At 31.7% G+C, this 11,019-nt stretch overlaps 1 protein-coding gene across 1 annotated transcript; it reads right to left on the minus strand.

Moving 5' to 3' along the window:
* Nucleotides 1-1,217: 1,217 nt before the first annotated feature.
* On the minus strand, nucleotides 1,218-5,684 carry LOC108733508 (myrosinase 1-like). Its single transcript, XM_018464679.1, has 8 exons — nucleotides 5,577-5,684; nucleotides 5,384-5,478; nucleotides 4,652-5,227; nucleotides 4,259-4,347; nucleotides 2,411-2,710; nucleotides 2,215-2,349; nucleotides 2,041-2,147; nucleotides 1,218-1,975 (listed from the first exon to the last, which is right to left on the minus strand). The coding sequence occupies exons 1-8, from the start codon at nucleotides 5,639-5,641 to the stop codon at nucleotides 1,846-1,848; spliced, it is 1,497 nt and encodes a 498-aa protein (XP_018320181.1). The 5' UTR covers nucleotides 5,642-5,684; the 3' UTR covers nucleotides 1,218-1,845.
* Between the last annotated feature and the right edge of the window lie 5,335 nt (nucleotides 5,685-11,019).

The following is an 11,019-nucleotide window of genomic DNA, read 5'->3' on the forward strand; positions in this document are numbered from 1 at the left end:
ATAATAATTAAAAAAACATTTAAATCCTTATATGATTTTTCTTTATATTATCTTAAAACACAAACTACTGCATATACAGGTATTGTAACCAAAATTTCATCTGCTTCGTTTTGTAGATTAATGTATAAACTTACCGCTTTAATCTACGTACACGATGTAGTATGTAAAACTTTACCAATTTGAGATTTTTCACAGGATAGTATGCATGGCGGGCACCTCCACCATATTTTTATGTTCAACTTGAGTTGAACTAAAAGTTGTAATCGACAACTTAAAGTAAAACTTTGCAATTTGCAAAGACGGTATGTGTAGGTACTATTCAGGTCACACTCACACACAAGAAGATCTTTTAAAATTGCGAAATGTAGAAAAGAAAAGTTTTAAATTATATATTCTAGAAACTCTAGAAGTTTTTAACGAAATGTAGAAATAATCTGTCAAGATTACTCACGTCCACCTAATAATTTTGACTTCCTGTATCGTTTTTTGCAAAGTCAGTCCCATACGGTGGAAACAGTCATTTTAAAGTAAGATCACCGACAAAAAAGATTTTTCGCGGTCAAGAATGTACAATATTTGTTGTAGCAATATAAACTGGGTGTACCGCCTACGACCCCTTTATGTATAACGGCATTTTTATTCGTTTTATAATTGTCAACCTGCTTTTGACATAAATTTTCAAAAAGTTCATATCTCAAAAACAATCAAGATTTCTGGCACATTGGTTTTAATAAAATGATCTTTAATTTTAACTTAGGTTGGTGTTCCATTTAAAATAACAAAGTTGACTGGACACCCTGTGGATTCACGGATAATTTTGGGAAGTAAACAATAAAAATTGAGATAACTTTTATGCGAAACATTTTTACCTAAAACTAATAATAATGCCACTATAGAGAAAGGGGTCTCAGGTGGGAAACCCTGTATAGATATATATGTATACATACTGTTTTCTTAAGAGTAAATAAATTCAAAATTAAAAGTAATTCTTTATTGTAGAATATTGTCAGATAAAATTGTACTTGATAATACACGAATATTTTTTCTTCAGTGTGTGATAAGAAAAGTAACTAATTTACTTAAAATAATTATCCGAAAAATAATTTGCCAAATCACAATTCATCTAACAAATATTCATCGACAGTTACCTTATTCAAGTGCTTGTAATAAAGTGTCGCTTACAGGTAGAACATAATTTTGGCAAATATCTATAGACATCAGATATTTATTTATTTATTTAACCAGCAAATACAAAATACATAGATTACAGGGGAAACAATTATTTATTGTATGATCCGAGAGCTTATGAAGATAAAATGCTAATTTTTAATACTACGTAGTACCGCAAATCTTAGGTATATCATGATGGTATTGTTTTCTCACTTCGCTAAGTGGATAAACTGTGAACTAAAAAATAGTTTTGATGAAAAAACTTACTACCTCTATAAACTGATTTTTGGTAAATGGTATTCGATGAGGTGCATTTGATGAATTGTTTCCGTTGATGAGCTTTCCAGTACCGATTGATGATAAATTGCTTAAGCATATTGTGTTTTTAGATTATTTACTTATATGTATATAATCATCCTTCTTCTTCCCGTGTTAAATATAAAGTGGTGGAGTATTCACAGACGTTACAAATTGGTCCACTAAATTATTGGTTATTAGTTAGAGATATGTAATAATATTTTTTAAAATTATTGTTTGTCGATTATTTGAAACGAATAAAATTTCGTTGTTGGTGAAGATAAATATTAAATCGTGGAAATTCTAAGTTCTAAGTAATTTTAGGCATAAGTTTTATTAAAAAAACCACAAACATATATTCTCAAACAATAAATAGCTTTATGAGAGTGAAGGGTAGTCCCCAACTGCCCTGTTGGCGATAACGTTTTTGTAAAAAGTGGCTGATAATTTTGGTGTTCTTCGGAGATCCGGGTCAGTAAAATTGATAGAATGAATTCCGTATCGGTATCTACAAATTGTATTTCGAAATAAATTCTCTCTCGTTATGAAGGAGTAATGATTAATAATACTTACATTAATCCATACCTCCATTCAAAATTGTCCATTAGAGTCCATGCAGCATAACCTTGCACATTCACATTGTCTTCGTTGATAGCTTCCAGAAGTGCTTCAAGATAAGACTACGAAACAAATATAATTTTTATACGGTTAGTTATGCGCAGTTTGCATCATTTTAATCTTATTTACCCCATAATAAGACACTCTAACGTAATCTTCTAATTCTCCACTATCTGCACAACCATTTTCTGTAACATAAATAATGGGATTGTTGTATGTGTTTTTAATATACGCCAAAAGCTTTCGGAAACCCCATGGGATAATCTAAAATGTACAAGTTTTTGAAGTCATAAATTCAATTACAAATAAAAAATTGTGGACCTACGGCGTCTCTACGAACTACATCCATAGGCCAACTAGGATCAATCCACAGCTCCGTTTGCATATCATTTTCAAATAAAACTGTGTTGTTAATTGGTGGTGAATTTCTCACCAATCTAGTACTGTAATGATTCAATCCGAAGAAATCGGACGTTCCTTTAATATACTCAATTTCATCAGAAGTGAACTGGGGAAGTCTAGATCTAGAGAAACCTTGTATAGCACTTTGATTACCAACGTAGTCTTTCATTACTTGAGGATAATCACCATTCTCTGAGAAAACTGGATTTGCGTACACACCTAACTAACAAAACAATTCAAGAGAAATTTTATAAGTTCAGAGAAATGCGGAGTTTTTGTTTTTGAAAATATGTCATGGTTAAGGACAGAAAAACGTCAAAGTCGACTCTTAGTGGTTGGATGTGTATATCACAAATCCAACAGTAACTACGATTTATGACGTCAGACTGTTCGGTGGTTTTAGGCGTACAGACAGTTGTACTAGTTTCGAATGCATGTTGTAAAATTAAACAAAAAGATTAAAAATGTAAAACTATACGGTGTGTTCCACTTACGATAACAAAGTTATGTAGCCTCCAGAAGAAATTCAGCACCCTGTAAGACTGAAAATATGATTCCAGACCACTTTTATAAAAACACTTTATTAAATGCATCATAACAGAGTTATAGACGAAACCGCCTTAGGTGGAACACCCTGTATAATATGTGCATTTTCTGACACAATACTAACGTTAACCCAAGTTACAGATAGAAACTATATAAGTTTGTAATCGACATTTTTACCTCAGGCGAACATCACTAATTTGTATTGTATACTTTACTTTACTATGCTTTACCGATTATCTGGTCGATGGACGGCTCCGGAACGCCTTGCGGCAAAAATTAGTAACAATAAAATTCGCAGCAAGTAAAGACTTCACTAACGAATGAATTGCAACAATAATAAAACAGCGACGTTTTGAAAATCACTAATCTTAAGGGGCCGTTCAATTAAGGTGAAGAGGGAGGGGTTCTTGTAAAGCGTTATGGAGCGTTACAAAGCAGGTGGGAGTCAAGTAAATAAAATTGTTTAATAAAATAAAATATTGTTTTTAGGTAAAAATGATCACTAGGGTGTTACGTAACGTCTGGGAAAGGGTAAAGCTAAGCGTTACGGAGTCTTACAAGGAGAGAGGTTAAGTCAAAATTCTTCAAAACGTGTGTATTTAGAATCCACGATAACCTGATTAGTCTCCAAATTATTTTCGATTTTAAGCTAGCGGAATCAAGTAGATTGTGCATTACCAAGTTAAAGGTGGTCAAGTCTAGCTACCAACTTTAACTAAATTTCCCTCGACCCCTAGACAATGCGAACATCAATTATTAAACTATACCTATCTACCTACGGGTGCGAAACATGGACGGTGGGCGCGGCGGAAAAGAAAAGGTTAGAAGCGTTCGAAATGTGGTGTTACGGGCGAATGATGAGGATACCGTAGATACAGAAGGTTAGAATGAAGAGATATTAGAAAGAATAGAGGAACAAGGGACTCTATGGATGACAATAATAAATAGGCTAGATAGGTTGGTAGGACACCTTCTCAGGAGTGAAGGTTTAGTCAGAGACATATTAGAGGCAGAAACAGGAGTTAAGAGGAGTAGAAGTAGACCTAGATTAGATTACTGTTGCAAATAGTTAAGGATGTGGGTTTTTCTAGTTTTAGGGAAATGCGAAAATTAGGTCAGGAGGATAGGAAAAAGTGGAGGTACGTGTCCAACCAGTCTTAGGAGTGACGACCTTATGATGATGATGATGACCTATCTACCTACAGCGATAAGTGTTTTTACATACCTTGAACTGTCTGGTTCTTTCAGCAGCTTCTTCTTCTTCAGAGCTACCAGGTTCATACCAGGAAGAGCTTAAGGTGATGCCCATTGTAGCTTAAATGGAATTTCGGAATTTTAAAAATTTCTTATTTATCTTACACGTTTGTGGATAGTTATAATTATATTATTTTTACGGGTATATTTAGGCAACTGATAATTGTTTTTTATAGGTACTGAAGTGAAACAGTTAACAAAAATTGTAGTTGACAATTGATTGTTTCTGAAATTGCCTATACACATTGCTTTTCATCGATGGCATCTTCGCTGATGACTTGAACATGAGAGTAATGAATAGAAGGAAGTTCAGAATCAAGCGCAGTGATTAGTTTTATCGATAAATTAAATAATAATTACTCACCATTATTTCTGGTCCTATAAGTATTATTAAAAAGATGATAAACTGCAGCATGAGCTTTTAGTACGTTGTGACCGCATAGATAATCAGCTCTACCTGACATGCCTAAGGCTGGAGCGTAGCCATTTTCCCCATAAGCTTCATTACATATTTGGTACGGTTCATTAATTGTGATCCAATATTTAATACGATCAGAATAATTCTCCAAAAGAGTTCTTGCGTATTCCGTAAATAATTGTACGATTAAAGGATTCGTCCAACCACCCAATTCTTGAAGACGTTGAGGAAGGTCCCAATGGTACATGGTTAACATGGGGATTATATTTTGGGCGAGAAGACCATCAATAAGATTGTTGTAGTATGCGATTCCTGCGGCATTCGGATTGTAAGGATGACCATTAGGATATATCCTGCTCCATGATACAGAAAATCTATAAAAGTTTACTCCTAGGTCATTAAGGAGAGCAAAATCGTCTTCATATTTGTGATAGGAGTCACACATAATATCCCCATTACTTTCGTCATAAATGAATTCGGGAGTGTTGTGGGTCATGTGATCCCAAATGTTTTCACCTTTTCCTGGTAACAAGGAAATATCATTAACTATGACACCATTTTATATTAACGTCATATCTTATCTTATTCATCTTAAAAAACTCGTAGGGACGCAGGATTAGTCTCTTTTCAACTATAAAATTTAACAGTATTTTAATGGAATACATACAAGGTTATTACCTGATTCATTCCAAGCTCCTTCAACTTGATATGCGGATGTTGCAGTACCAAACAGGAAATCAGGAGAAAAAGTGTAGTTTGAAGCACATTCTTTGCTAAAATTAAATAACATATATAAAAAATTAATTTTCGATGGATCAATGCTGTTAGTTCTTATAATGAAAAAATATTGAGTAAATCTACTGATACTCACTATGCAATCAAACCAATTAGAATAATTATTCTTAAAAGCATCCTAGTATAGCTATTAGCTCCCATTCTGAATGACACTGAAGGGTAACACACATTTCAAGGGATTTATATAATGATTACACATAATCGGTTGCATTTTTTAAACTCAGGGAGTTCTGATTAGATTTTATTCATGTTTTTAATTGAGTATGTAGATTAGGACATTTTTGAAGTTTACCTTTTATCAAGTGCAATGCATAGTTTTAGAAATATAATAACATAACAATCTAATCGACTGATTCCTATCTATGGATTACTAATGCTTCCTATGTCTTCCGTTCTAGACGTGATTCTAAATTAGGTTTTTGAAAATTGTAAAAATCAATCAACGATAAATAATTGTATTATCCTGAGTTTCTGTTTAAATTTATCGTTGACAACAAAATTTGCATTTTACTAATATAAAGCCAATTTACCGAGACTATTTCAAAATCTTTCTTTAAACATTACTGTTTAATTTAAGTTAAATTAAATTATGTGAAAAAACCCAAAAATGTAAATGAATGGTCAAAGACCATAAACCAGATGGTGGGTTACTGCTTTATCTAAACATTCAGAATTAGTATGCAGTTGTTCAGCATGATAGAAAGTTTAAAAATAAATTAACATCTATGTACAAGCAGTTACACTTCAAGTACAGGCCTGACGCTGGAAGCTGTCGGAAATTTTAAAATGGCGTGGATGCGAGGTGGCAAAAGTAGGCAGTTTTAGGTATAATGATTGCAGCCCTCATTCTTCAGTATTCCTCTCAGGGGCGTAGATTAAATATTTAAAAATAGGAATCAGTGAGCAAGTAAGAGACAGACAAACAGAAGAACTAATTGTTGATGTTGGTGACAGTGATAGAGATTACCATGATGACAGTGAATGTGAAAACTAACTATAAAACAAAAGCAATAGGTAATTTTTTTCTTTTTGATAAGTCATGTTTTTACATTATTTTCTAGTACGCTACTGTCCTATCTGTATTAATACTATAATTTACGCCTACTGAAAGCTTATTTGTGTATCGGTTCCAAGTGACTTACCCAAATAGGTCATAAATGGGCAAGTACCTGCGCGACCGCTCGCCAGCTTCCTTCGTTAGTCCTGTATGTTCTTTGACTATTAATTATATTTATATTTTACAAACAAATGTATAATACCTAACTAGTAAAAATATAAGTAGAAAACAAATTTTTTTCAGTCTGAAGATGGTTGAATAAACCGAAACGTAACCAAAACCATATAGTTGTGTCATTATTTGACCGCCACCCTGGAAAAGACTACACAATTACTGTTTAATGTGGTAAGCACCTCCTCCATATATGCATAGTAAATAGTAAAATACAAATTTTAACTTTATTTTTAGTTGTTTGATTTTGTTTTCTTTTAGAAATAGATTCCATTATTATTGATGATGACACTTTTATAAAAGTCAGTCCGCACCTGTAACTAAAACTAAAAAAAAGGAACTTGAAAATGGAGACAGACAATTTTCATGCATTCATATACCTACAGCCATATTATTTCCAACAATGTTTTATCATTATCAGTTAATAATATTTATTAGAACTATTTGAAAATAAATTTTAGAAGTAAAGCAAGATTAGAGATAAGCTATTTAAAGTCAATAAATACGTACCTATTCATTAGTAAAGCACTTAAAAAAAACTTTGATTGATTTATGAGAATTATTTACTCCCTGTGTGATATGAGATTTTTACGGTACTATTTAATATCTCTGATCAGCACATTCATTTCCCAGTATGTGCACAGATTGAATCACATTCAACATTCACCATGCGAATCTTCTAAGAGATCCAATATCGGCTAAATGGGATCAAAGATTTCATAATGCGGTAGGCACCTTGGAATTGTAGGAATTGGTTTGTGAGATATTTGAAAATAATTAGTCAGGTAGGTACTACATACCTATATGGTGTCGGACTACTAAATACTTTTCGAAAAGACAAAATCTGCAATGAAAATGTAATCTTTCAATATAGTAGTACAAACACAAAAGTTTCAAAAATAAATTAAAATATAATACAACAATTGTTTCATCAACCGATGACTTCGAATACAAATTTACAAAATATTTCATTGAACAATACTGGAGTTTTGAGGGACTAGCGGGACTACTGTAAATAGGAGAGCTTTCACGGCCGAAATCCTCTGCATAATTGTAATTGGAGTGTAAAGGAACTGTTAAGTCCAGGCGTTTTGACATGTTCATTTATCTATATTTAAAAATTTTAGTTTATTATTCAGATTATCATTTTATAAAGGTGTTCGGCAGCAGTGAAATCGGTTTTTCCCTGTTTGAAGTTTCATTGATGTTCAAGAATCCTTTAATTAATCCTCTAACAGACAGGACCATGATTTAGATAATTTTATGAGTTTTATATTGTTGTTTTTAATGAAACAGTAATATTATTAGTCATGTGTATTTTTGGCTTCTTCTTGACTAGCTATAAGCTATTAAAATAGGTTAAATTAAATTAAGTTTTTTTGTTTAGCATATTTTGAATCAATCAACTGAAGGGGGATATATTTTTGAGAATTAACTTTGTTAGAAGTCTATGTAACAATTTTAGGTTAATCGGATGTAAATGATTTTGTTTCTATTCTTATTTTAATCAGGGATGTTGTAGGTATGAAATATTGGATCTGGATATGGGTACGGATATATATGAATAAAATTACACCGGTTACAGATAAGGATAGGGATATTAATGTTTCGGATTATCTGATAATTACGGTTATAGTTTCAATTTCATATATAAAAAAAATACATCTAAGTACCTAATTTGGTACTATAATAACAAATAACACAATTAGCCTTATATTTCAGACTCCAGTTCTATTCGAAATTACCCGAACATTTTACATCAGATTCAGTTTCTATTCGGGTAGATTTTCATTTTAGATACCAATCTGATAGTTTTGGTTACAGTTGCAGAACTCTATAACATCTAGTGATATGCAGTTTTAACAAACAATGCCGACATAACAAGAAACTATTTAAACGCATTTTTTTAATTAGAAAATACGTGTTTCACATTGCAACAATTGAATTAATTTGTAGAAATAGAATGATATACTTAAATATCGAATGTTTCACTGATATGAAGCATTTTTAGATGATAATCATTAATTCATTAAACAGGTGATAAGATATAAATGTACTGTTGAAATGTGCATTATTAAATTGCATACCTATATCTTACTTAACACACTTTAGATGTATTTCTTTTTCTAAATTTTAAAAATAATAAATAAATAAATGGTGATGTTGCGTAACGATGTATAGCTATTTTAAAATCTCATGAGCTTTCCCATGCGCCAGAAGCGAATCATTTATTACATTTATATTTTAAATAAAATAATTCGAAGTGGTCTGTATTCTGTCGAAACCGCCAGACGCGAATCGCGATTTCGATCTTTTTGGATCTCATCAGCGCGTCGCAGGCAACTCCGACAGAACACAGACCAACTTTTACCTGATGTCTTAACAGTACGTTTTAGAAAATACTACAGTGGCGCAGTAAACGCCATCTGTAGCACAATGCTACATTTTAGGATTACGTACGATTATATTTCAAATGTTTATGAAAAATACAATTGTTACCTGTAACCAATAAACAATTAATAAAAGCTTAAATCACTTCTGAACACATCTCGTTAAAAACAAACACATAATGAGGCCGACAAACACAAACATAAAGTAGCTTAAATTGCTTCTGAAAATTTCTTCATTATGTCTGTAAAGTCCTATCGAAATCGATTAGATCTGACTTTTGCATGAAAATCATGTAGTAATGTTAATGTTTCTTTGAATGACCTTTTCGATAAGGGTAAGGAAGTCCGATTTTCGAAAGTGATACATTTGGCCCAATTAATGAAGATTTATTGAAAAAAGGCAATTTCTTTTGCATCCAATTTTTATATTCGGCTACCATTGCACGGAAATCTTAGGAAAAAAGCCTTTGTTATAGATATTTATCCCTATCGAATAATTATTTGAACAACAATAAAAGTTATTAAAAAAAATTATTAATTTCGTAATGCTAACAAATGCTCATTATAGATCCGTCATGATCTGTGCTCACAGAGAATATGTAGGAAGTGTACTTCTATTATATATCCAATCATTAAAATCATAATTTAAAATAATTATTTTTCATTGTTTCTGGTTAATTGTGTGTAAACTCGTCTTTCAGGTAAGATTTTTTTATTGGTCTCAAATTAAAGGTTTTCTAATACATGGTTAAAAATTTTATAAAACGATTATGGAAATTGTTTATAATTCCTCACACTTGTGAACATGTACACAAGTTTATTAATGATGCACGTGTCTTTTACTAATTTACATGCAAAATTGGACTAATCCAGATGAATTAGCAAAAATCGAAACTTTTTAGCTAATTCACCTGGATTAGTCCAATTTCAAGATTAAACAGTACAGACAGAAGAATCATTTTTTTTGTTTTCACTTATCAGAAAAACATGAAACGTGAAACACAAAATACGTTTTACAAAATAACAACGCATTGTTTTTAATAGGAAGTTGTACAATGTACATCAACCACATGTTGATAATGGATAAGTTGCAACGTTTTTTTGATGTTTTTGTTATTCCTGTATAAGCACATTCCTTCAATATTTTTTTGTATCGACAAGTACCTTGTTTGTTTCATAATAATTGGCTAATCATTTGATTGATATCAAAGACGGTGTATTATTTTAACCGTAAGAGTTACTTAATAACACAAAATCAAAGGAAAACGATAACTAACATTTTCACTTGTTAACCTTTCAGGAATTCTAAAAGGTAGCAAACAAACTAATTGATACTTTTGATTTTCTAAACATAAAATCTTACAGAAGAATTTTTGGTCGATAACTCAAACTGCTAAATTGCTAAAGATATATATTAAAAATCTAATCAAAAATTGGTGCAAAAAAAGACGAAATTCCTTAATTGGTTCTTATCGCATCAGATAAAATTTTAGACAATTGTCCTTTCACAAGGGAAGTCAAGTGGTGACCTTGAATTTGTTTTTGACAGTAACCTTAGAGTTTACTTAAGGTCCTTGTCATGTTTTTAAGGGTAATATAACATAGTTTTGATCTAAGCAATGAAAATAAAAAAAAAAATCTGATTTATTCTCAATTTTTGTGTAGTACTTCACCCTAAGTATTAACGTCTTGTTTCTATAGAGGACTCCCCATCTTCTTCTATCAGGGCGTGCTAACGTAAAATTTCTTTATATCCCAGAAGACGTTAAAATCGCGGCCCATTTCACCCACTTATATTTTTTATGAGGAAAACCATTTAAAAAACAACTATGAATTATTATCTCAACACGTGTAATAGACTGAATGGTAAATAAATAAAATAAACGTGCATTCATTGCATT

Source organism: Agrilus planipennis, unplaced genomic scaffold, assembly GCF_000699045.2.
Source record: "Agrilus planipennis isolate EAB-ADULT unplaced genomic scaffold, Apla_2.0 scaffold44, whole genome shotgun sequence".
In the NCBI taxonomy this organism is placed as follows: domain Eukaryota; kingdom Metazoa; phylum Arthropoda; class Insecta; order Coleoptera; family Buprestidae; genus Agrilus; species Agrilus planipennis.